The sequence below is a fragment of the Oryzias latipes genome, chromosome 6, assembly GCF_002234675.1.
Source record: "Oryzias latipes chromosome 6, ASM223467v1".
NCBI classification, from domain to species: Eukaryota; Metazoa; Chordata; class Actinopteri; order Beloniformes; family Adrianichthyidae; genus Oryzias; species Oryzias latipes.
Genome location: NC_019864.2, coordinates 20369208 through 20396871, shown reverse-complemented (window position 1 = coordinate 20396871; position 27664 = coordinate 20369208). Strand labels below are relative to the sequence as shown.

The following is a 27664-nucleotide window of genomic DNA, read 5'->3' as shown; positions in this document are numbered from 1 at the left end:
GCGGACAGGCTTGACTATGGAAACATGAAAGGAAGGATGCACTTTGAGGGCGGCAGGCAACTTGAAGCGGACACAGGTGGGGTTAATAACTCGCTCAATGACATAGGGTCCAATGTAGCGTGGAGCCAACTTACGGGAAGTGGCCTGGAGGGGAATGTTCCTTGAGGAAAGCCACACCTGTTGACCAGGTTGATAGGAGGGACTCACCACCCTGTGACGGTTGGCGATCTGGCAGTTGCTCTCCTTGGTGCGGAGGAGAGCCGCCCTAACCTGGCGCCAAACGTCCTGACACCGTTGAAGATGGAGTTGGACAGAGGGCACTACCAGATCGAGCTCCTGAGAAGGAAACAAGGGTGGTGAGTATCCCAAAGAGGCTTCAAAGGGTGACATACCCGTAGCAGCTGATGGGTGATTGTTATGGGCGTATTCAATCCAGATGAGATGGTCCGACCAGTCACCCTGGTTTTGGGCCGCCAAACAACGCAGAGCGGCCTCCAGCTCCTGATTGGCCCTTTCGGCCTGGCCGTTGGATTGGGGGTGATACGCCGATGAGATGCTGATGGAGGCTCCGAGGGCGGAGCAGAAGGCCTTCCAAACCTGCGATATAAATTGCGGCCCACGGTCGGACACGATGTCGGTAGGTATTCCATGATGCCGGAAAACATGATTAACCAGGATGTTGGCTGTTTCGGTGGTTGTGGGCAGTTGAGCGAGGGGAATGAAGTGAGCTGCTTTAGAAAAGCAGTCGACAACAGTGAAGATGACAGTGAAACCCTGAGAAGGAGGCAGTCCAGTGACAAAATCAACGGCTATGTGGGACCAAGGTCGACCGGGTGTGGGAAGCGGATGCAGATGACCAGCAGGCGGTGAGTTGGATGACTTAGCTCTAGCACAGGTAGTACAGGCTGCGACGTAAGCACGCACGTCGTCCTCCATGGAGGGCCAATAGAAGCGTCGTTTGAGAAGCGTGAGTGTACGATGAACCCCACCGTGGCAGGCGATTTTTGATGAATGCCCCCAGGTGATGACGTCAGACCTGAGGTTATCGGGAACGAACAAAGTTCCTGGGGGACAATTGATGGTGGCCGGTTTCTCACCTTGGGCCTGTTGCACCCTCGTCTCGATATCCCACGTGAGGTTGCCCACGAAAAGGGAGTCTGGAATGATGGACGTAGAGCTCCCCTCCGTGGTGTTATATTTTCGTGACAGGGCGTCAGGTTTGCCATTCTTACTGCCAGGACGGTAGGTGATTGTAAAGCAGAACCTGTCAAAAAATAAACACCAGCGGGCTTGTCTAGAATTTAGTCTCTTAGCCGATCGCAGGTAGGCCAGATTCTTGTGGTCTGTCCACACAATGAATGGTTGTTCAGCCCCCTCCAACCAGTGTCTCCATTCCTCCAAAGCCAGTTTTATGGCCAACAATTCTCTGTTGCCAACGTCATAGTTCCGTTCCGCGGGACTGAGTTTCCTGGAGAAATAAGCACAGGGTTTGAGCTTGCTGGATGGAGATTCACGCTGGGACAGCACGGCTCCCACCCCAGAATCAGAGGCATCAACCTCAACAATGAACTGCTTGTGAGTATCCGGTTGTATGAGGATGGGGGCGGATGTGAACAGTTCTTTGAGTTTCCGGAAGGCAGAGTCTGCTGCGGGGTTCCAAACATAAGGCACTTTAACGGAGGTGAGCTGAGTGAGAGGAGCAGCGATGCTGCTGTAGTTCCTTATGAACCTTCTATAAAAGTTTGCAAAGCCCAAAAACTGCTGAAGCTTTTTACGTGACACAGGAATCTCCCATTCAGAAACGGCCTGGATTTTAGAGGGGTCGGGTCTGATTTTGCCAGCCTCGATGATGTAACCCAAAAAAGAGACAGAATCTACATGAAACTCGCATTTTTCTGCCTTAACGAAAAGTTGGTTTTCCAACAAACGCTCGAGGACTAAACGAACATGGTGGCGATGTTCGGCGGCGTTGCTGGAGTAAACGAGAATATCATCCAAGTAGATGAAAACAAAGCGATTGAGGAAATCGCGCAGGACGTCATTAACTAGACGCTGAAACACGGCAGGGGCGTTGGTGAGGCCGAAGGGCATGACGAGATATTCATAATGTCCGAGGGGGGTATTAAAGGCGGTTTTCCATTCGTCCCCCTCTCGGACCCTTACGAGATGGTAAGCATTGCGAAGGTCCAACTTGGAGAAAATGTTGGCACCCTGGACAGAGTCGAAGACAGAATTAATAAGAGGAAGGGAATATTTATCTTTAACCGTTATTTGGTTGAGCTCGCGGTAGTCGATGCAAGGTCTCAGGGTCTTATCCTTTTTCTCAACGAAAAAGAACCCTGCACCGACTGGAGATGATGAGGGTCGGATGTGACCGAGTGAGAGCGCTTCCTGGATGTAACTCTCCATGGAGAGTTTTTCAGGACCCGAAAGATTGAATAATCTCCCTTTGGGGAGGGAGGCTCCACTGAGGAGCTCAATGGCGCAATCATAAGGCCTATAAGGTGGTAAAGCACAAGCCTTCGATTTACTGAACACGATTTTAAGGTCATGATAGCATGATGGTACCCTTGACAAATCAATATCCTCATTTTCTGGCGGATTAGCAATAGTAGTGGAAGGAATAGCAGAGTGCAGACAATTGGCCATGCAATACGTACTCCAGTTGATAATCCGAGAATTAGTCCAGTCGATTTGGGGGTTATGGAAACGTAACCAAGAATACCCCAAAATGACAGGGGTTTGGGGGGAGTCAGTAATAAAAAACTGATGGTATTCGCGGTGATTGCCAGAAGAAATTAGCTGGATGGGTTCAGTACGTGAGGTGATCTTAGATAATTGAGTACCCCCCAAACCAGCTGCCTTAATAGGAGTGTCGAGGGTTTCAACTGGTAGTCTAAGTTGACGAACGAGGTTAGCATCAATAAGGCTGTGTTCAGCACCCGAATCAATAAGGGCCTTGAATTCATGGACTTGGTTAAAACTAGAAAAACTTGACGGGTATGAAAAGGAAGGGCTTAACGGAACCTTCGGCCAAGTTCCCTCGTGACCTGTCACTTAGCGAGGGGATGGGGGAGATTAATCGTTTTGGACATTGTGAGACGATGTGGCTGGCGTCTCCGCAGTAAAAACATAAACTATTAGTACGGCGTTTAAGCCTTTCTTCAGGGGAAAGCTTGGAATGTCCTATCTGCATAGGTTCATCAGAATGGGGACTAGGGGCGCTGGTGCCAGCAGGCGCTGGTTGTGAAACCAGATGAGGACGGGGAAAAAAGTCGGGAGAAGATCTGCGAGGAGTGAAACTTCGTTTGGTCTGGCGCTCACGAAGCCGAATATCCGATCGGAGAGCCGCTGACACTAGTTCTTCAAAATTATCCGCTTCAGGTTGGGTACATAGATGATCCTTAATCCCCTCGTTAAGAGACTGATAAAAAATTCCCTTGAGGGCTATGTCTGGCCAGCCTGCTTCTACTGCCAAAATGCGGAAGTCAACGATATGGTCACTCACCGAACGGTTACGCTGCTTGAGGCTGAGTAACCGCCGGGTCGCTTCTTCCTGTTTGCGCGGCTGGTCAAAAACAAGCCGAAACTCACCAATGAACCGGTCGAAGGGGAGATGAGTGAGGGGATTAGAGGCTAGGAAGGCCTGGGCCCACTGGAGAGCTTTACTGCGAAGAGAGTTGACAATGAGAGAGATTTTATGCTGATCGGACTGATAGTACCTGGGTGCCTGAAGGAATAGGAGCCGGCATTATAGCAAAAAGCCGCTGCAGGCTTCAACATCTCCGTGGAACGGCTCCGGTTGAAGGCGGATGTTTTCGTCTGACGGAGAGGAAGTGACGGCCAGAGTGTTGCCGGAAGCAGGAGGTGAAACAGAGGCTGTAGAATTTGAGGTTTGATCAGTTAAATTGGTAATAGTCCGAGTAAGATCCTTGACATGGGAGACCAGATCCTCCTGAACAGACGTAATGCGGGTGAGTGCGTTGGAGTGGAGTCCCAAAAAGATACCTTGTTGTTTTACGGCATGTCGGAGGCCCTCCTGGTCAGCTGGGTCGGGAGTTAGGCTAGTTCGCTCTGTCATGGTTTAGCTGACTTAGCCGACCCAAGTGCTGGAACCCGTAAGGAGACTCGACAGACACTGAGGTGAGTAGAAAAAGGTTTAATTTTAACTGCAGGAATAATATTGAGTCCCAGGTTCTTCTGTGGAGGCCAGAGGTGTTGGTTGGAGGGTCTTGGCGGCGACAACCGTATGATCCGTGATGGTAGCCAGGAGGGCGATGGAGCGAGAGGTGGACAGCAACCAGTGGAGTAACTCGTGAGGGCGAGATCCGGGAGTGACACAAGACAAGGTAATTAGTCGAGGACAAAGGCATGAACAAGAATCTAGATGAGGCCAGGAGATGCACCGTGGGAGTACAACGAACTAGCGTTAATTACAGGTCCGAGGTCTCCTTAAGAGTCTGCCGGCTGACGAGGTTGAGGAGGCGCAGCTGGAGGTACCAGGTGTAGCTGACGAGGGGGAGGAATCTGCCAGAGGCACCGTAACAATTACTTAATTCTGGGCCTATGTTAATTTTCATGGTGAAATACTAGTTAAATGGATTGAGATAGAAATTCATTGTTTTTTACCCCTTTTCAAAGGTTAGTTTCAAGTTTTTATTTGCCTCTTGGGGTCGTCACAGAAATCCTCTACTTCCCATCTAATCCACAAACCTCCTTTTGGTCTTACTTTAGGCTTCTTTCCTGGTTGCTTCAACCTCAGCATTTTTTTTTTACCAACATGATCACTTTCCCGCCTCTGAATGTACCTCAATCTTCTCAGTCTGGCATTTATCTTGGAAATATCTGCTGTACGAACTTTCTTCACTGTATTAATCCCTAATTTATCCATCCTCTTCACTCTCAAAGAGAACTTCAACATCTTCAGCTCTGCCTCGTGGCTCTTTCTAAGAGCCAATGTCTCTAATCCAGCATAATGGCTGCTCCCATATTTAGTTACTTTAAATCACTAAATGTAAAGCCAATGTCTCTAATCCAGCATAATGGCTGCTCCCATATTTAGTTACTTTAAGTCACTAAATGTAAATATAAAAAATATATCAGAAAAAAGGCAAAATATCCATTAAACATTAAGAAAGTGAAAGCATTTTGTCAGTCTTTTTTCTTACAGAAGTTATTTATCCGCTCTTAGTGTTCCACTTATGCTGGCTTCTGAATGTAAAGCCTATTTAGTTCTAATCAATTAGCTTCTCTTTTCTAACAGTCAAGGGCATTTATTCAGCCTATTTGGTATTCTGCTATTTGCTGAATATTTATATGATCTGGTACCATATTATGCCTGGCAGGAACTCCCACACAGCACAGAGGCAGGTTATTGACTGGTAGTTGAAAATGAATAAGTGGGACAAACACCACTATGACCTTTGAATAAAATGTACCCTGATGTGACTCCACCGCCCACTGTGACCTCAATAATCAGCATTCATTCATCAATTTTCCATACCTGCTTGGTTCTCTTTAGGATCATGGGGTGTGTCTGATTGTATTTTCATCGTTTCATCGTGACTGCAGGGTATACTCCCTATGGATCAACAGACCACCACATGCAAACACGCACTGTGATACCGACCTCCACATGCAACAAAAAAAAAAAAAAAACATAGGGAACAGTGCATACTTTAACTGCTAAATTATATCCTGAAATAATATGAAAAAAGTGATTCACTTATCTCTATAAAAATACACATTATTGCAGTAACCTGCCATGGTTAAACTTAAAGTGTTGCAGTCTTCAAATTTCTTCATATTTTTAATTCACATTTGTAATACATTGATGTCATTATGAAGAAAACAAAGCCTAAACCCCTCAGATAATGTACTAAATTATCTTTTACACAGTTTATTTCACACTGTTTGTAAAAGCAACAACAAAAGAGAGGTTCAAAAAAGACCCTTCAGAATGAACTTAAGTCAAATAAATGTTTCCATTTCTCAGCCCCTTTTTCAGTTTATTCTCTCCAGTGTTTGTCTACAGGTTGACGAATGACTTGAGGAACATTTTAGATTTTATCTCCAGTCGATGCTGACAGAACACTGCTCTCTCCTCTTTTCTATGTATTTCACCAGATGGTAAACAATTTGTATTTGTAATAAATTCAAGTACTTGAAGCTCAAAAACTTAAAACATTGTGAAAAAGTGTAATATTTTTTGTTAATCAATTAAAACAATGATACTTGAAATGTATATATAATTCATAAACTAAGAACCTGAACAGGTTTAGCCTTACACAGGGCAACCCAATATTCAGTATCTTAGAAAATGTGAATATTGCGGGAAAAAATGCATTGTTGGAGACCCATGGTGCTACATACAGAACAGCTAATTAACTTAAACAATCTATAAAGATTTCTTGAGCCTTTAAATGCTCTCACAGCCTTAAGGAGCACAACTTTGAAAAGTAGAGGACTGCTGCTTTGACAGATGTCCAGAAGACAGTCATCAGCACACTTCATAAAGATGGCAAACGTACGGTTGTTAAAGTGAAATCAATTTTAGAATTGAGCTGAACATCACAAGGTGAGGAGTCAGTGCTTCAAGAACCCCAACACAGAACGCCACTCAAGAACCAGAGACAAAGGCAGCTAACGAGAACGAAAAACTGGACTGTTGCTCAAATCAACTGGAAATGTTGTATTTGATTAACAAAAACCGCGACCCCAGAGTCTGGAGGAAGAGTGGAAAAGCAGAGAATCCACATTGCTTAAAACCCCAAGTGGTTTATAAATAGAAAAAAAAGAACAGATTAGAATCTACTTTTGAATTGACTTATTTAATGAATCTGATTGTTTTAGATGTATCTGTATAGAAGAAGCAAAGAAAAAAGTGCAAGAGTGAACATGGTTTTTCCGATAATGAAGTAGTATTTTTTCCTTTCTGATGTGCAGATTGGTTAATTAGTGGAGATATGAAATATTGATTTAAACCTGTGTCTGTAGTCATTTAGAAATAATTTTTCACACAGCTAGAGTGAATGATTTTTATGCTCAACTGCAGCGGGAACTGTTTGACAGAGGTCAAGGCCTGCTTTTTTGCCTTCCAGCTTTACATAACTGACTGTTTGCAGAAGTGTATAGACCATAGCTGCCTTTTTATAATGTGCATGCTGATGTGACAGTTTATTATGAGTTGACAGACGGTGATTTTGTTTGAATTAATGTTAGCAAGTACTGTAGCACCTTGACACTGTAGTAAAAGGTTCTTGAAACAAATGGAAGCATTAAAGACTTTTTAAAAATGTGGTTAGACAACCTGACGGGGCTAACATTTCTATGCAAGTTCAGTTTATTTGAATTACAGCAGTTTATGACAAATGCCTTCTTAAGGCATCATGTGGAGAAACCCAAGAAGATGAATAAATCACATCATCTCCAACTGGTATAACCCAATCCATTTCAATTCAGAGCAAATTGCTTTTTAAAAGTACTCTAGTTAAAAAGCCATATTTTTTAACCCAATATCTGTGCATGCACTGGAGAGGAACAAAATCACAAAATCCCTTAAAGAGAAAAACATCCTTCTTATTCAGTCTCAGGACAAGAGGCCATCTGCCTCCACCAGCTGAGGTTGGAAAGGACAAACACGAAAAATACCTCTGCTTCAAGAAAGACGAAGAGAAGCTATTTAGTGACTCTAAAAATTACAACCTGGTGAGTAGAGAGAGCAGAGGCAAGCTGAACAGTGAGAGCTGATGTCTGTATGGGACAACCACAGCAGTCTAAACCTGAGAGGCTCTGGGTCACCCAGGCCAGCCTGAACTATACATTTCATTAAAAAGGTAAAGTTTAAGTGCAGCTTTAAGGTCGGTTTGCAGCCCCCAACAACAGGGAGGAGAAACACATTTACCCCAAGGCTCCGACAAAAATAATGACTTTGGAGGTCTCACAATCAACTGGGCAAAAAATGTTTGAAATACTTTCCAGCCATAACCATTATGTGATTGGTGAAAAACTCAAAGTGGAGCCTGAAAATAGATTTTCGTGTGTGATAAGTGGCATTATCAGACATGGATCTAACATTGTTTATATTCATTTGTTGTTTTTTTTCATCTCTGCAATTGCTTATAGTAATAGAAAATTACCATCCAACATTATGTTACTGTGATTAGGTTTAGTAGATGTGACATTTTGTGAGGACCTCCTGTTAGATATTTGCTTGATAATTTCATAAAGATAAAATGTAATGGAGGAACTTAGTCGTTATTCTTACTGCCTTGTCAAAATGAATCTTGTAGGGCATTAAGGGCCTCTGAAGACTGAGTGGGTGACTGTCTGACCCTCAAAAGCAAAGCAGGCATCTGCTCAAAAGAAAGGAGTCTGTGTCCTATTCTGCTTTTGAAAGCTGGAGGGACAATGAGTAATCTTACAGTCTGAGAGAAAAGTGGCCTTTTGGGGAAATAGGAAGCTTTAGGATATTTAAAGTAAGATGGAAGTTGGTCATTCAGAAATTCATTTGTAAGAAGATGAATAGACATCCAGGTTAAATTGGGAATTCTAACATTTGCTTTTACGTTAGACACAAAAGAAAACCATATTATCAGCAAGCTGCTGCCGCAAGATAAAGAATTTAAATTGGGATTTTCTACGGTAATTTTATTCATCAAGAAAAAAAACACAAACAAGAAAAAACTTTGTTTTGAAAATAAATGAAATAACAAAATTATAAAATTCTTTCAAAATAAAAAATTACTGCTTAAATCACCTCTAAAATTTTGGATTTCCAAAAGATATATTTGTTGATACATGTGATTTATAGACATTTGCACTTTTATTTTTTAAGGAATAAAATCAGGGTTCCAGCTATAAAATAAAATAAAAAAGTCCCATGGATATTTGCTTGTTTTTAACATTTTTAAATCTTATTATAATATTCATCATTCATGAATGATTAACAAAAAATGAATTATAATATGATTGTGCCCCCCATGTTTTGACTGTTTGTGTCACAAAATGTCACTGAAAAGTGTAAACAAAAAGCTGGAACTTTCTTTTAGTGTGGCTGCTCATGAAACGTTTTCTTTGCTGCCCTGTTTAGATTTTGCTTCCATTATCCTGAAAGCTGACAGTGCGCCCCCATAAATGACCCACCGCTGCCTCTGTGTAGACCGCCTAAACAGCTGTGATGGTTTAAAGCATGTGTGTATTTTATGGGCCAGCTCACATTAGTACAGCATGTGATCCTCCCGAATAGACAGCTTGTTGGCGAGCATTGCAATTACTGTTCATCCACAGCAAACGATAGTGTAGGTCAGCTGTGAGAGGCTGGGGGCTCTGCAGCCTGCAAACAGAGGGGGAGTGATAATGTCTTACACACATGCATTTAATATTAGAGCAAATCTATAAATATTTGCTCGATACCACATTTGTTTATGTAAAATGTTTCCCAGAACATTCTCTTGCTGTTCATAAGAATACTGAGCGGACTTTAGGGGAGGATCTCCATTTTCAGCAGCTCATTTTACAGTGATATTATTTGTAGGTGATGATAAATTTCACAAAAATAAAACACTGAAAAAGTAAATGTTTCCCAAGCAAATGCGTGACTCTTGGGAAGATACAGCCTTATAAACGCAATGGCTGTCACTGTATTTTTGGTCGAGAAATAAGTCAGTAATTGCTATAACGGATGAACCAGGTCATGCTGCCTGCAGCTGAATAATGTAATAATAATAATTATATTAATAACATTAACTCAGCAGATATCATTTACAGTTTGTTAAAAAAATTGTAAATGTTTTCATTTAAAAGTGAGGTTGCTTGAAGTAAAACCTGTTGGAGCTGAAAACCGGAAAAAAGATTTAAACTTTTCAGTAACTAGAATGCTGTTATTTCTGTTAATCAAACACTGTTGGACCCAAAGAGTTCATATGACCAGAAATAACCATCACTACCAAAATACCTAATTATTTTCATTTCAATTTATGCCTCAACTCATACTTTTTGATTGATTTTCTTGGTTAGGAAAAGTTATTTCACATAACTAGTGCTTTAAGCTGAACTGTAGGGGAACTCGTTAGTAGAAAATGACTTGAAAGCAGTCACTTGCATTTCCAAACCCAGCTTCAGTATTGACACAGCTGATGCTATATCTTTTTGATAGTACAACATTAGCATTGTTGCTCAGATCTATTTGGCTAAAAATAAAGAATAGGTTTATTATTTATTAGAATTTTTTTCTGCAAACAATTAGGTGTTTGTAAATAAAATTACTTAAAACATTTTAAGAATTTTTTTTTTAAGGAAGCACTATTGTTTAGCATCAGAGTATACAACATGGCATTTCCTGAATCTGCACGTGTAAGAAGTGATTGTGCAAATTGTCCATCTTTGTTCATATATTTGTGACATTAGCATTAGAATATTTTTTTAAGTTCATACAAGGTGAGAAATAGAAAATAGTTTACTAACATTAGTATGTGTAGAAAATTACGTATTTTTTTTAATTTTTGCATAAGGAATATGTTGCTTTTATTGAGTTTTTCTATGTTTTTATGTTTGTTTTTTTCCAATCAAAGTTCACATGTTTCACTTATTAAACAAGATTCTTCAGAATACTTAAATGTTTATGCTTGTCAGATTACTGTAGAAAACGATAAAAACAAAACAACAACAACAGGTAAACAAGCAAAAAGCCTTTAGTGATCTTTTCAGCCATATAGGTGATTTAGGTAAACGCTTGAAAATGTATTGTGTCCTCCCCTTTCTTGCTCCCAAATTAAATTAGGTTGTTTTCCAAATTTTTTATTCATTCATCTTTTAAAGCCATGTGTCCCTTTCGGGGTCACGAGGCTGCTGAGCCACTCAGATTTTTCTATTTTTATTTGCCTTCTTTTGTTCTCCTCACTTTCGCATAAAACCTCAATATCGTCCTTGATGTAGATAAACGTTTTATCCCTTTGTTTAATGATGATCAAAGTTTAAAAAACACAAAACTGCAGCTTTTAGGGCTGTTCACACAATTATAATACATCCTGTGAACTGTGATCTAAACAAATGTTCCATACTTTACTTGAGTCTGTATCTGAAAATCCCATTTTGTGTGTTATTAGTAATTCAGGGGATTTTCCTTTTGTAGCTGCAGACCCAGAAACTCATTTACTTAAAAAAAAAGCATTCAGCTCAAGGTGAAATAGAGGTGAAGCACTCTGAATGATCCTGAGCGACATGTTTTGTCAGCCATTTTCCAACAAAGGGCATCTTGTATAAAGGACTGTCCTCCTGTGATATTTAGCATGTTTAATGGCTGGTGAAATTAATGTTCTTGTTAGACTGAAAGCTTTAAATTCAACTTGATTATTATAACATAAATAAATGTCTTCTTTTTTCTGTTTTTACCGAAACACTTGCAGTGATATAGAAATAGGTTGCAGTGTTTATAGAGTGATTTGTACTGAATAAAGTTTTGTGAAGTCTTCTAAAGCAGGATTGCACAGGCTCCTAATCGGATTTGAAGTTCTAACTCAGTTTCTGCAATCAGAATATCAGGATTTATGAAATGTGGCTCTTTCAGACGTTGATTTATTTCTTATTTTTAACGTTTTTCAATCAGGTTGTGCTGATCGTTTTACAGAAGAAGTAGGAGTAGTCATCTGGTAGGGGGGGACACATGCTGGTAAGGTTAACATGATGACTGGAGCTGAACTTCACATCCACTTTGCTGCATCTGTTGGTTTGGATTCATGAGGCTCTGTGGGGTTTCCCATACAAATACTGCATATGCCCTTTTAGTGTGGTATTATTTAAATTTGAAAACAGTTTTGGTTGATTCTAAAATAGTTTTACAAACTACTGCAAAGCCAAATGGAACTCTAACTGTGTCCATTATTAAAATGATTGATCCTCATATTGAAAATTAACATCAAGGCAGTTACATTGTTACACTGTTCATTCACCATCAATAGTGTGGCATTTCAGTTATAGTCCAGGCAGCTGCAAGTGACGATTCACTGAAGTGTGAGTCTAGTACTGAAATATCACTCTCAAACATGTTCTCGTCTTCATTTTTTTGGGTGTTTTTCATTTAAATGCTGTCAGATGTTGAAGATGTTTCCCCCATGCTTTAAATGTAGTGCTTTTATCAAGCATTTTTCCATGCAATTGCTTTTTTAAACCAAGATGCTATTCATCTACCTCCAGGATTGATGGTGCTCGCAATCTGCCATGTTTTTCCTTCTATGTCACAGACATTATTGAACTGTAATTTTACAAAAGGAAAGTCAGTCTTATGTTATTGTTCAACATATTCAGTACAAAGAATTTGGGTATAGGATTTAATAGAGATATAGAGATCTATCCTTGGATTTTACGAGTTCATAAAGAATCCTTGAAATCTTTTTTTTTAGCTGAAGTGGTCTTAGTGTCAAACGATTTGTAGCAAGCAGTAGACGTTCAAGAATCTAGAAATAAGTTGCCTTGAATATGTTTAATTTGGTTAATCATTTAAGACTTTTATTTTGATTTTTTTTAATTTTTTTATTTATTGTGGCTATATTACATATTGTAACGACCCAGCTGGTACGTCACTTTAGCGGGGAAGCAAAAGCCAAGCTGCTAATGAAGTGGCTTCATTGGAGAGCTGTCCGTGCCCCATACACCACTCGACCCCGGACAGTCTCAGAGAGAAGAAATAGGCAGAGAAGCCAAGTCTCTTTTTCAGCATCAACGCCCTATTAGTTTGGCCATATTAGTTTGGCAACTGACTGGATGTCCAGCTCTGTTGTTGCTTTGTTTTTTGCAAAGCCGTGTGCAGTGGAAGGGCGGTTGACCCATGATCGTGATATTACAGGTTCCATTCCCGCCTTGCATGCCCACGTGTCGAAGTGACACTGAACCCCACCTTGCCTCTGGTAGGAGGTTGGTGCCAGATTTTGGCAGGGGAGCCGCCACCAGTGTGTGAATGTGTGTGTGCATGGGTGAACGGGACTGTGAGTGTGACTATAAAGCACTTTTGGCCTTCGAAAGAGGGTAGAAAGCGCTATATAAGTATACGCCATTTACCATTTTACCATTTAGATGTTTCTCTTTTCAATTGTGCATTTTAATGAGACAGTTGTAAAAGTAATATCCAGTTTTCCTTCACAGATTAATTAAATTGTCTTTTTTTGTTAGTTTCATCAAAAATTAAAAATAGTAGTGGCAACATGGATCATCAGACGAGGAGGGCTTCAGATGCTAAAGATTTTACCACTTTAACTTATCACAAGTCAGCAAGTTTGTAGTGAAGCCAACACCTCATTGCTGAAGATGAACTTCAACATGAACTTCTTTGTTCTTAATCATTTAAACTTTAGTTGGACCTTACATTAATTGTATCCTGTCTTTACAAGCACAGATGAGTGTTTTCCCTTTTAAATTCAGTTGATTGAAGATCCTCATTCTCTTTGATCATTAGATAAACATCTTTTTGCCAGAATGTCTGCAAGTTATAATTAATTTCTGTTAGAATTTCTCTGCTTCTGTTTCAGACATTCACAGATCAGGAAAGATAAAGATAAAGCATAAACTTCCTCCAAAAAATGTATGTTTTTTAGAGGTTGTTTGTAAGGTTTTTGCCTAACAGGCAATAAAATGGTAAATGGCGTATACTTATATAGCGCTTTATACCTTCTTACGAAGGCCCAAAGCGCTTTACAGTCACAGTCCCATTCACCCATGCACACACACATTCACACACTGATGGCGGCTCCGCTGCCAAAAACTGGCGCCAACCTCCCACCAGAGGCAAGGTGGGGTTCAGGGTCTTGCCCAAGAACACTTCGACACATCGGCGTGCAAGGCCGGAATCGAACCTGCAACCTTAGGATCAGAGGTTGACCGCCCTACCGCTGCACCACGGCCGCCCGTAAAACCCACATCAAGTCTAGCTGATCGCTGGAAAATCATGCTGATTGATTTATTTCCCCCCTTTTTTTGTGGAATATTGTTTGCAGTATTATACAGTACACAAACGCTCTCCTTCTCACACAGACACACATGCTCACAACCAAATCCACAATGCTCATCCCACTCTTGTGTTCATTGGCTCACAAGGCTGTCTTTGCTTTTCATCACCATAACAACTGCCTGAAAGCCCAGCTGTAAAAAGGGAAAGTGAATTTCACTCATTCAGTTCGATTCGGAGATGGTGAGCGCAGCACTCTGCAGGTCCCCTCATCATCTCTCCCGAGTGTGCTTGAAGAAGACGTGAACTCGGACAGATAAGCTTCAGATGAATTTGTTGGGAGCGGAAGGTGGGGTGTGATGTAAAACCAGAAGATGTTGGCCAGTCAGACTTTTTTGGAACAGGAACGAGCCTGTTTATGATTCCACACATGGTGAGCGGCTTTCTTGTGTTTCCTGTGTTGCAGGTGCATGCAGATGATTTTAGGGGCAGAGGGGAAGCGACTGTAAATTTGTCACATTACATGCCTTAAACCTATGCAAATCAGAAGCTGTGCTTGTGTGTGAGGAGCCTTTTCAGATACTGCACATGAAAGTCTTATGTAATGCTTGAGGTTGAGAGTCCTTGAGAAGCTGAAAAAGTAATGAAAGTTCTATGTGAGTCTTTTTTTGGATTATTGCATCATTACAATTAAAGGTGGAAGTCAGACATAAAGCTGCAGTATTACCAATTTATGTTTTCGTTGGCACTTTTAAGTGTCTCTTTTTTTTGTACAAAAAATGCAGTAAATTATTTTTTTAATATCTTCCTTTTTAATATGAAAACACCATGATTTAGAAAGATTTTTTGCTGCATTATAGAAGCCGGGTAATTAAAAAAAAAAGTATTTATGTTTTACTCTAGACTCATACCTGTTTTAGTTGACCTGATTGATTGTTTAATGTTAAAAAAGAATGGTTAAATAAATAAATATAGTAGATTTGCAGGCTCAGTTTGTGCTTGTGTTATGAAACAGCGTTTAATAATGTACGATAGACCCTGGACTGTGTTGTTTTCCCATACCGAAAATTTGTGGCAAAATACATCCAAAAGCAAAATATGAAACTGACAAAAGTATTTTGTTGCAATGTCCAAGGCAAACAACCCTTAATTTCTTTTGGAAAGGTTTACCCCTTTAGCTTTTGTGGACTGTGCTGTAATAGTTTACATATTTTCTGGTCCATTTGATTTTCCTGCGAGAAATAAAAGTTTTAAACACAGAAGGAGAGAGCTCCAACTGTAGCTTTCATCTCGGAGGTGCATTATTAAACATCTCCATCGACATGAGTCTGACATCATCCGTTCACATGTGCCTCTTCCTCATCTTCCTCCTTTTCCCTTTTCTTTCCTTGTCTCCTTCCATTAGGCAAACCTGAAAAAGTTTATGGAATATGTGCAGCAGAGGAACATTGAAAAAGTCTCAAGGTTCCTGGATAAAGGCCTGGATCCAAACTTCCATGATCCAGACACAGGAGGTGAGAAAACACCAAGCTGTCTCTGGTTGTTGGCTCTCTTTTCTAACTTGTCTTTTGTTTTTTTTGTGACGGATTAAAAAAAAAAAACAATTATTTAAAATTTGTGGAAGGAGTTTTCAGCTTGTTGGTTAAAGCTGGAGCCACTTATCTTCTGATGTTTGACTACAGTAGGAAATTTCCTGCTGGGTGACCTGTTAACAGCAGTGAGTTAAAAGACGATTTCAGTCAAATCAGCAGGAAGCAGCCACATGTCATCTGTGACTGAGCAGGTTTCAAAAATAGAGTTAGTCAAATTGAAACCTTCAGTTTTTATCTGCAATATCTGGTGTATAATCGAATATCAAGAGTTTTTATATGTTAAATCTAATGATAACAATGGTAATTAATGTCACGGAAAGTTTGCAATTTGCTAATTCATCTTTGGATTTTGCAGAGTGTCCACTAACGCTATCAGCTCAGCTGGAGGGATGTGCAGACCTCATCAAAGTGCTAAAAAATGGAGGGGCACATCTGGACTTCAGAACAAAGGATGGGATCACAGCCCTGCACAAGGCCGTGCGCAGCAAGAACCACACAGCTCTTATTGTGCGTACAATGCACCACTACTTCTACTACCCCACAAACAATTTAGACTGTTTAAAAAATATATAAATATACATATAAATTCAAATTCAAATTAATTTTATTTATATAGCACCTTTCATGACAGCAAAGACAGCTCAAGGTGCTGTACATAAAAACAAAATCAAATGCAATAAAATACAATAAGATACATTAAATGAGCCCCACACAATAAAATACGCAAAGACAAACACCAGTGGAAAATAAATACATAAATAAAGATAAACCAGAGAAACCAGAATATATATTAATTTCAAGCAAATGGAAAAATAAATTGAAACAATGTTTAAAAACAATTTTCAACCAAGAGAGACTATAAAAGATTGACTTATTTTCTTATAACATGGGGCAATTCTATAATCTAAAGCAAGGTGGCAAGCTTTATAAAAAAAAAGGTAAGGTCATTGCTCCTGAAAAAAGAAACACACACCTGTGAAAACAGGATTATTGCAGAAAAGTACAATCAAGCAGCACTTAATTCTTTAAGGATGAATCTTTTTCTTTTCTACAAAGCTGCAGTCTGTGCAAAGCTGGAGGCCCAAATGCAAAATGGAACTATAACTATACTGTTCAATGAAATTGAGTTGGAGGAAAAAATGGGTTCCTATTGTCTGCTAAGTTAAAGTGAAAATCATTTACTTGCCTCCGTCTTTTTGGCTTTTTAAAATATTTCCAAACTAAACTTTAGCTGATTCGCTGTTGTATTTTCTTTCTGCTAAATCAGCTTCTTTTGGACTTTCCTGTTGGAAACAGAAATGAATCATGGTGTCAGCTGAACTGTTACAGGAGGTGCTTAGGCATGAAGTGCAGAGGGTGCTTGACCAAATTTTCAAAATGTGAGGCTCACCATGGCCTGATTGAATGGGCCGGAGTACCCTTTGGTAAAGGGGTTGTATGAATCATCCAGTTTTTCTTTTGCTGATGAGTCAGACCTGTTCGAAGTTGAATTGATTTCCATTCAATTCTGTCAGTGCTATTATTGCAACATTTAATGTCACAGGACCATTTAATGTCACAGGACCATATAATTACTTCTGCCATTGTGGCTGTGAGTTTAAAAAATCCAAATGTGTTTATCTTGTCTGTATTACCATCATTTTCATCACTACTTAGTTGTCTTTTTTAATGGGCCTTTAGAAATTGGAGGATAAAAGTTCAATTAAGGCAGACAACTAAAGACTCTCATACTGCATCTCTGTCTTGTAGACCCTCCTGGATTTGGGTGCATCACCTGATTATAAAGACAGCAGGGGGCTGACTCCTCTCTACCACTGCTCTATGGTCGGAGGAGACCCTTATTGCTGTGAACTGTTACTGCACGATCACGCACAAGTCGGCTGTGTGGACGAGAACGGCTGGCAGGAGATTCATCAGGTAATGTAAGGACACACATACATGCACACCCTGAATTTTATTTTGTCCCATCCATGTCTTACTCTTTATAAATATGAAAAATAAAAAAATAAAAACTAAGGAGCTATAAAAGTAATGGGGAAAAAAGAGGAGTCTTGGAGTTCTTACACTTGCCAGAGTGTTTTGAGGCTCCTAAAGGTTGTTGCCTTTCTGGCACAATATAATAAAGTCTTAAAAATCCGCTTTTTTTTTAAAAAACAGGTGAAATTATCCTATTATTTGTTGGGCGTGTCTAGTAAGAGCATTATGAAACTGATGACGTAAGAAGCCGCTTAACAATATTAAAAAGGTTTTAGTACAATTTTAACGTTGAATTTAAAGTAGATTATCTTCCTTATAGTACTATTTTAATTGAAGATAAAGCCTACCCAAGTACATTTGAAACTTATGTGTGTTTTGTCTATGGGGTTTTTCTTGCTAGTACAACAGCCATTTAGTGTTAGATTTGTATCTGTTTTGGCTCCAGTTGTTTTTGTTCTTATCTAGAAGTTAGGGGTTGCTGCTTCTGGCTCAAAGGGCCCATTGTTGTGAGTCCCGCTATACGTTATTCCACTATTCTCAATAGAATTTTCTCATTTCCCATTAGTGAATATGATCATTTTACTTAAGGCCCATCCTATTTTAACAAAACTCATGTATTTTAAATTCATATTAGCTAACATGTTTAGATAAAAACAATGTGATTTTGGCTGTTGAAATAGTTTGTGGTTGCCAAAAATACTTTTCTTTTAATCGGTTTATGACTGATAATGTGGAAACACTTTAAAATCAAAAGATTGTTGTTGTTTTTTTCTTTTATAAATGTTGATCATTGTTAAATATATTTTCCGGATCTAAGTAAAAGAATAATAATTGGATTACAGCTATAACTCCATTAATCCTGTCTTTTAGTGCTTGGATTATTTACAGAATTTAAAAGACAACAACGTTTAGCTTTTGTCAAATGTTCCTGCTGCTGCACAGATGATAAGGTGTCACCTGGTTGAGAATCTCATTCCTAAAAGGTCTAGTTGATCTCAAATAGGAACAAATAAACCAATGTCAGAAATCACAGTTAAAAAAATGGCATATCACACATAACCTACAGTGCAATATAACAAACTGATCACATGTGATATTTTAAAAGAGAAAAACATGCAGATTTGTTAGTATGTGTGTATGTGTCATATGCAACTTTTGCACAATAAATCTGCATATACCAGAGTAATAACACTATAAGACATGAGTGGTCAGGTCATCAGTGTCTACTTCTATGGTAGCTAGATGCTTTAAGTGCTAGAGGACATAACTCTTGAGGAGGATGTGATGTTGCACACATAACCAGTCATTCCATTTCATGCCCAGATCACGTCCCTGTGTTAATGAAGTGGTGAAGGACTTGCAGCCACCGTGTTGAACACCTGAAGCAAAACACAAAGGGACCACAACAATGTCCAAATCATTAGCCATGTTAAGCACAAATAAGCATGCATATATATGTGATAACTTCTATATACGTGTTGTAGGCTATGTTTTAACAACATGCTGCAGTTAAAGGGCAATGGTTAAATAAAACAATGATTAATGACAAAACAACCACCAAAGTTCAAAAAAATACAGCAGAACAATTTAGTATTTATTTTGTACTTTAATCCTAAAAAAAATATAATTTTCTTATAACAAGGTTGCATAAAACCATACTAGTTAGAACCAAAAGCACTTTTCAGAAGCTTTTTTACTCCTTGTTATTCTTCCAGGTGTTCTGATGTGATCCGTGAAGACAATTTAGTTTTTGTTTCAGAGAAAGGGGTGCAGATAATGAGGAGGTCAACTTTCCCGAACCGCTTGCCTGTCTGAAGTTTTTCATGGTGCTGACCTGTTCAGTCATTGAAGTGATAGAGCAGCCCTTTCAAGTTATCAAATTATTTTTGTGTCTTTAAACAAAAAGAAAGAGCACCCATCACTTGAATTTCTTTATGTTTAAAAGTCTGAAGTCTGGGCTGGATTTCTAGAGAAATCGCAAAACAAATGTTAGAAAGACAGATAAGTACGGTGGCCCTGAAGTGCATATCACACCAAATCACTCAACTCGAAAACATATCGAAGATCACAACAACAGTTAATGAAGCAAAAAAAAAAAACAGTAGTTAATTTTAGATTTAAAAACAAAATTCTGTAAACTAAAATGTTAAAAAATGAAACAAAATACGATACTTGATACTTTTTATTATTGTTTTTTTTTTTTTTTTTGTGCTTTTTCCGTTATGAACTAAAATATCTTTTTGCGTTGGTAATTTGTTGATGTATATTACCATTCAGGGCTACTGTAAAGAAGTACATTAACGGGAATGAAATCATAAAGAAAAAAACTCAAATGTCAAACATAAATATCCAGTAAAAATGCATATTTTGTTCCTGCAACAATAACAACTGCTTGGATTGGCTTTGCTTTTATTTGTTCTGCAGTTTTAAAGTGCAGTCTTTGGGCAGAGATTAAACAGCAGTAAATACAAATTCAGAGATAAGGGTGGGGGGAGGGGGTTACATGCAATCTTCCTCCTCTAAAACAAGTCTTTACACATAGATAGAGATGTGATATTTAAACAAACATTTCGCACACTTTTAAGTGACATGGAGTAAATAAGGCAGAAACACCAAAGTCACTTCAAATTCTTTTCCTGTCCCGTAAACACATGTGTCTTGGCTTAGCAGATATCTAGAAAATGGGAGTTTCAGAGTTCATGAATAAGTAAATGCTTCTGCTGTCAGACTGTGAGTCTTACCAAGCCTTTTACTCAATGGTTCAAGTTGTGGTCCTTATCTAAGCTTGCAACAGAAATATCGTTCCATTTTCATCTCAGAGCAAAGCCATCGTCTTTTGGGCATTTTACATTAAACTTCAAGGCACGCCTTTATCTGCAAACACTGCTGTGCCATTTTCGAAGTGTAGGTTGATGTCACAGAACTCTCTTGCTTATATTTTGGCCGTGACAAAACCACAGAAGTGTGAGTTGTAGTTCCAGGAATGAATTTTGCAGGCCGAGAGACAGAAAACATTCAGAAGAAACGTTAAATATCAACGAGATAATACAATTTCACTGAATTATTAATAGCATGCAGTTAGTAGGAAGGTTTTGAATCTTTTTATTTTTGACATATTACCAGAGCCTGTGTCTTAATCTTTAAAGTACTGACTGTCAACTTTAAGTAAAACCATGTGTGTAAGTAAGATTAAAACACGGGCTCTGTTAATATGTGACATTTTTAAGTTATCTTTATTGAATGAGCATTGGGAGGTGACTGACCTCCCTGTGGTGCACTTCATTGAGGCAGGTCAAAGCTGAAAGATTTTAAACCTTTAACACCTGAGAAGCCGGCAACGCCTAAATAACACAAACTCTTTGACATGGTGTATGTATCTCTTTGACCGTTTACATGATGAGTGGGAATCCACTCATTCTGACAAGGAGAAAAGCCCCTTTTTATTTGGGCTTTGTAGTGTTATGTAACATTTTATAAACATAAAGTGCAAGGATGCTTTTGTCCGCTTCAGAATCTATTGGAATTCTGTTCATTGCGTCAAGGGTTGAAAAGTTAGGGTAGTCGAAAGAATGTCTACACTGGGGCCAAAGCTCCAATGCAAAAGGGTTAAAAAGCAGCACTTCTGCAGGAAAGTGTGGTGACAACTGTCGCAAATAACTACATACTATTTATTATAAGAAATAAAAAAAAATTCCCCCTTTCTAAGTGTAAACATGTGGTGTGTTGACATTTCATCAATACTTGAACAAATGTGTCAGCTTCTGTAGAAAGCTTCTTTTTAAAAGACATTTAAGTGTCAAAGCTCTTCAGAAAAAGGAACCCAGAAAGAAATGGATACTGTACAAACAAGTCTTTAAAAGATTTTGTGTCATTCCTCATACTTCAGTGAAAAAACTGTTCATGTCCTCGCTATGACAGCTGCCTTTATTGCTGCACCTAACATTTTAAAATGTGCTACCGTTGACTACGTTTTTTTTCTAGCCCTTATGCAACTGTTTATGGAATACTTGCTAAAGTGTGTAAATCTTAGGGAACACCATGAAAAAGTTGTTGGAGAAGAAAAAAACTGGTCATTCTTATAAAATCTTATTATCTATTATTTCATTTACTAGGGTGAGTGGAGGTTCAAATTGAATGAGTGATGGTGCTTTTGTAGGATTTTGTTGTCGCTTTTTGAAATCCTGTCCTGGCTATGAAATTATAAAGTAATCCATTTTAAGCTTTCGTGCTCCTTCTCCTTGTCTTCCTCCTTTCCTGTGTCTTTTTCATCGTTAGCATTCCTTGTGTATGTATTGTCTGAAACAGGCTGCGCTGCAGAAGAGCAGATAACCAACAACAATTCCAGAACCATTTATGAGCTGTCTCACTGCTGTCACGCACTCTTACTGAGACAAAACACTGGAGTGAGAGAACAATTGCTGGAGAGAGCTGTTTGCTTCTTTGTCAACGACAAAGCTGCAAAGTTATAGGGGGCAAGAAGAAAGTAAGAACATGCAGAAAGTGTAAGCGTTTTTAGCTCCAAGTTATCAGAAATGGCAAAACAGGAAAGAAGCTCATCGGAACACAACTGTACATCTTCACATTTAATTAAGATATTAGACTTATTTAAAATCATGGCAACTGATCCTAAAAACATTTTGCCGCTAGTCAGATTTTACATCCAAGTCCTATGACTCAACGTCAAGACAGACCTGGCTGAATGAGTACCTTTACCGACGACTTGCTTTGAAGTGTAAAAAAGAGGCAGGTCACTGTAACATATGCTTACCCAAGACAGGCTAATGAAGATGGAATAAAGGCTCTAGTGCAGGGGTCGGGAACCTTTTTGGCCAAGAGAGCCACAAATGCCACATATTTTGAAATGTAATTTCGAAAGAGCCATACAATAATGTAGTGTCCCTTCCCCACACTGAGGCACGGAGACTTAACCTCTTTTAAAGTTCTTTATTCCGATTACTGTAGACCGCAACAAACGCCGTACAAATAATTCAGCAACTCCTGAATCTCTCCCGCCGACACGAGAGCGCTTCTCCCAACTTTATATTCCCCTGCTCCCGCTGCAGCCCTCCCCTTTCCCTTATTCGGCCCATAGCTGAACCCCATTGGTCCAAACTACCTAACAACAGGCTGAGCGACAGAACTGAGGGCCAATCAGATCTCTGCTTGACGCGTTCAATGAACTCCAGAACTTTTAACGCGGCCCAACAGCCACCCAACTCAGTCCGCGACAATTTGTTTAAAACTAAATATACAAATGAATGTGTGCATTTGATTTAATTTTAACATTTTTAAAGTACAATAAGTCTGTGGATTCTTTTTAATAACATTGTTATTCTGTTGCTAATAAATGATGAGTATTTCTCGTGGTAGTTTTGCTGATGGTCTAGTCTGGTTGATACGTGGTGAGTTTCTGCTTCGTTCAGGCGTTGAGACTTTAAACGTGATCTTAGGTCTGAATGTTCTGTAGATGTGACAAAGACTGCTCACATGCAGACGGGGAGCCAGACACACACTCACACGCTGCAGTGAGTGACGGGAAGCGGGTTTTACGTTTTTACAATCCCTGCGCGATTCACCTGCTGCCTGTCCCCACAACCCCTCACCCCCACCCTCTGCTTTCTTCCTCACACATCCCGTCCCCGCATCTGCGCGCTCTTTCTCAGAGACGGGAGCGCGTAGTTTTAGGCACGGCAATTCACAGGTTTCCAGCTGGTACAAACTCTGTGAAATAATAGATAATAGTAACTGATAGCGCTGGCGCAGATTTCTCTCTCTAAGCACTGCTACTACTGCGCGCCTCTGGCATTGCGCCCGAGAAGGACTGGTCTAATGAAAAAAAAATTACTATAATTAAAGATTTGTCTGCGAGCCACATGTGACCATCAAAAGAGCCATATATGGCTCGCGAGCCATGGGTTCCCGACCCCTGCTCTAGTGTTTTGGTAATCTTTGGTCAGTAGGATTTATAAAAGATATACATGCATCCCTGGAGGACATCCAGCATTGATCTGTCAACACTATTGTTATTTCATTTTAAAGAGCCTAAACCATGCTTTACTTAAGCCTTTCAGAGTAAACGACGTCAATATATATGATAATATATTAACTTTGGTATACTACCTATTTTCTAAATGAAATATTAGTTATTTTTACAGCTAATTTTCCTACCCAGAAGTAAGATCATCCATTCTCTGATGCACCGGCTTTCACTCCTTGTATGTGCCGCCTATTGCATGATGTCAAGCTAGGGTCTCGGCAGAGTGTCTGCATTTCACCCACAAATACAAACAACATCAGAACTTTTGCAAAGATGGATGTGCATATTGTGCATTTAAAATTAAAGCATTTGGAAAAATTTTGCGTGTATGTGTTAGCCTGGGGGCGGAGCTGGCAGTAAAGACTCTTCCTGGGAAGGGCAGTTCCTCACTTATCTATGTCCCAATGTGAGAACCCACTTGTTTTAGTGGATTTGGAGGACAGGTTTTTAGAGGAATGCTCAGAAATCCGTGAATGAATCCGAATATCTCTTTGGGGTTGTTTTGGTGAGGAATTAGCATTATGATACACTAAAAAGCTATAAAAAGTTGATTTTGCATGATAATTACTCTTTTAAAAAGTTCATTTTACTTCAGCAGTAAGGGTAAATAAATGTTTGCTATCTTTTAGGCGTGTCGATATGGCCATGTGCAGCACTTGGAGCACCTGCTGTTCTATGGAGCTGTCATGAGTGCCCAGAATGCATCTGGAAACACCGCCCTACACGTGTGTGCTCTCTACAACCAGGTACGGTTCATTAAATGAGAAAAAGTGCTTTATAGCATTTTTTTTGTTTGTTTTTTGCAGTGCATGACAATATTTAAAAATATTCAGTGTTAGCAGAGAATCAAAGGATGACAAAGGGTGAAAACATGTGTGAGGTCAGGTGAAAGGGTGGTCACATTACGTGTTTATTTTCTGGGTCAGCGGTGCTGAAACCATTTCACACAGAGGTGACTGTTTTAAATAATTTACAATATCTTGAATATTTTTTGTCTGGTTCTTGTTGGGTATCCTTAATCAGGTGTTAAATATTCATGGAAGTTTTATGGCAAACAACAAACATGCTCACAGGGAGCCTTTAGAAACAATTATGAGGCTGCTCTACATGTTCAGTCCCTTTGTAGGCTATGAAGGATTTTGGTTTTTGCATTTTTCATTTTGTAATGAAGATTAAAGTTTAAATAGATCAAAGTGTAAATTATTCTTGTCAATCTACACTTGATAACCCGTAAAAGGAAATTGAAAACATGTTGTCAGAGAAAAGACTTTTGCAAATGTATTCAAATCTGAAACTGAAATCTCTCATTTGCAAATGTATTCAGGCTCTTAAGTCAGTCAATTTTAAAAGATTTGATAGGCACTGCAGCTTTGAATCCTCCCTGTTAAGTGTTTAAATTTGCATGTCTGAATTTGGGAAATTTAAGTCCATTCTTCTCTGCTCACGCTTTCAAGTCCAACAGATTTGATGGGAGTAATTAGAGCTGGAATTTTCACAGCCACCTTCTAGTCTTGTTGTTGGCTGTTCAGGGAGTAATGTTCACATCTTTTCTGAATCCACTCTTGTGTTATTTGTAATTAATCAAACAGTGCTTAGCTTGACAGTCAAACCAACTGAGAAAAGAGCCCTGGAGAGATTGTCTCATTATTCTTTTTAACAAAAACAGTTCACTGTTTTTCACAAATCTTTATTTTGTTAAAAGCTTTTCAGTATATTTGTAGATTTTAAGGGAGGAGAAGTGAGCTAAGTCTTGCTGTCTCCAGTTGATACATTTCAATTTCTGCATTTTACACATGTTCCTTTTATAAACACACACGCAGAAGGTGTAGCTGTAAGAATAAAAGGCAAAGGTTCTTTCAATTCAATTCAATTTTATTTATAGAGCCCAAATTCACAAAAACAGTTGTCTCAGTGGGCTTCGTCAGTCTTGGAAGGTAAACATACAATCAAAAAGGATCATAAATGCATAGAATGCAATAGGATAATTCTAAAACTTTAACTAAACAGACTAAACTAAACTGGCATCCCTGCCCTTCGCGGTAAGGAAAAACCCCTAAACCCCTAAAAACAAAGAAACCCCATGGGTGCCCACATGAAGGAGGGATCCTCCCCCAGGATGGACAGTAGTACCAGTAACAGACAGAACTCTTAGAGAAGAATTAGCTAATCTAACTCTACAACTACATATTTAAAGTCTATTTGAAGGTAATTTTTCTCTACTTGTGCAAATGGCCATTCTTTGTTTGTTTTTAAACATCCCCTTCGGAGAAATGTGTATTTTTGTTTTTGTGGCATTTTTCTGAAATTGGAGGACATATTTAAAGAAAAGTTCAGCTCAAATTTGTATTTTTAGGTTTTTTTTCTAATATGTTGGTATAATTTTCCAGGACTGATGTCCATGTCGATTTTATGAATAATCACTAATTGCATACTTTATAAGACTTTTTAGAATGTTTCAGGTAACTGATCAAAACAATTAGTTTGGAGTTACATTCTTTATATTGTTTTATCTGTTATCTTATTAAAGTTTATCTATCTATCTATCTATCTATCTATCTATCTATCTATCTATCTATCTATCTATCTATCTATCTATCTATCTATCTATCTCTCTCTCTCTCTCTCTCTCTCTCTCTCTCTCTCTCTCTCTCTCTCTCTCTCTCTCTCTCTCTCTCTCTCTCTCTCTCTCTCTCTCTCTCTCTCTCTCTCTCTATATATATATATCTTTTCATATGTTTATGGATTTTTTAAGGGATTTAGTCAACGACTTTCTTTCTGTCGTTTTCTGTTCGTGTGAAGGAAAGACAGTGAACCTGTTAGAGGTTTTGGTGACTATGGTCCTATATTACAGTAATACTATTAAAGTACAGTAGCCCGTATTGGATAGCCTATATTTCAGGTTTCTATGAAGTCATGCAAAGGTAATGAAATATGCAGAGAGTCTCTTTTCAATATAAATGAACATGTTCCATATCGGGATAAGTGCTGGAAAACATTGGGGGAGAAGTCAGTGCTGTGGCTTCACATGCACTTGTGTTCAGGCGGCTCAAAGAGAAAGATGAAAAAGGATGCCAGGCAACATCCCATTCTGATGCTTCACTAGAAAATAAAGAGTGGCGTTCAGTTCATGAACATTAAATGAGTCCTTCTCTTCCTCCTCGCTCTCCCCCTTTTTCTTTTTAATCTCATGAATGAATAAACGCGAAACGTGCTTTGCCCTATGTGTTGTGATATTTAACTATGTTCTGCACAGCTAATTTCAGTTGTGATGAATGACCTGCTTCAGCCCGACTGGAGAAACGCGTTCTCAGGAGAAAGCTGTAGCGTTGTGTGTGTTTGCCAAGCAGAGTATCAATATTTAATACTCTTATTTGAAAAACACACACGTGACTTAAGTCATTGCATGTTCACCTTGTCAGGAGAGGTGGGTCTGCATTTGTATTACTGAACCCACATTTAGCTTTGAGGCCTTAAGTGTGATCATTTTGAGCTGTGGTTATATTAAGTTCTATTTCAAAAGTTTCCCCTTAGTATCGTACCAATTTTTTTCCAATTTTTTTCTTTCCAAAATTAAAGGAATATGATTGGTTGGACAGAAATAAAAGATATTTGAATGTTTAGCTAATTCTTCTTCCAAGTCTTTTGTGTGGTAATGGACCCTTTCACAGCTCTGTGGCTGCAGTTGAGTCAGTGGAGAGCCAACATCACGTTGAGCTGATTGATCCGAGACACTGTGCATCCTAGCAGGAATCCAAAAAAAGTCTGAAACAAGACCTGGCTTGGATGATTATCCACAATGACAGTAAGAGAGGGGACTCTCTGAATCGACTGGTAGCGAGCGCGTTGTCCACTGTGAAGATCAATAGATCCATACCCAAAGAGAGGGGAACGTGACAGAAAGAAAGAGTGATAGATGAAGATAGGGAAGAGGGGATTAATGACAAGATAGCTTTCCATAATCATTAACACTGTATGTTTGCTCAATGCAACTCGCTTTCCATGGATCTGGCTAGTCTTTAGCCTTTACTTACTGGCCTATCAGCTTAGCAGATGTGATGTGTTGCAGTGGATGAAGACTTGGCGGGTATCTTTTGTCTGGCAGACACTTCTGTGGGAACTTGC

The 27664-nt window shown here is 39.2% G+C and overlaps 1 protein-coding gene across 7 annotated transcripts in view; it reads left to right on the top strand.

Annotated features, from left to right (window-relative positions):
• shank3 (SH3 and multiple ankyrin repeat domains 3) overlaps window positions 1-27664 on the top strand; it is a 199160-nt gene that overhangs the window by 89367 nt on the left and 82129 nt on the right. For all 7 annotated transcript variants that reach the window (XR_002873416.1, XM_023955918.1, XM_023955921.1 and 4 more), the window contains exons 4-7: window positions 15342-15450; window positions 15884-16035; window positions 17278-17445; window positions 24172-24288. Coding sequence is in view for 6 of the 7 variants with exons in the window: in XM_023955918.1 (XP_023811686.1) it covers window positions 15342-15450; window positions 15884-16035; window positions 17278-17445; window positions 24172-24288 (546 nt within the window). In the remaining variant the exon portion in view is untranslated. The remainder of the gene's footprint in view (window positions 1-15341; window positions 15451-15883; window positions 16036-17277; window positions 17446-24171; window positions 24289-27664) is intronic.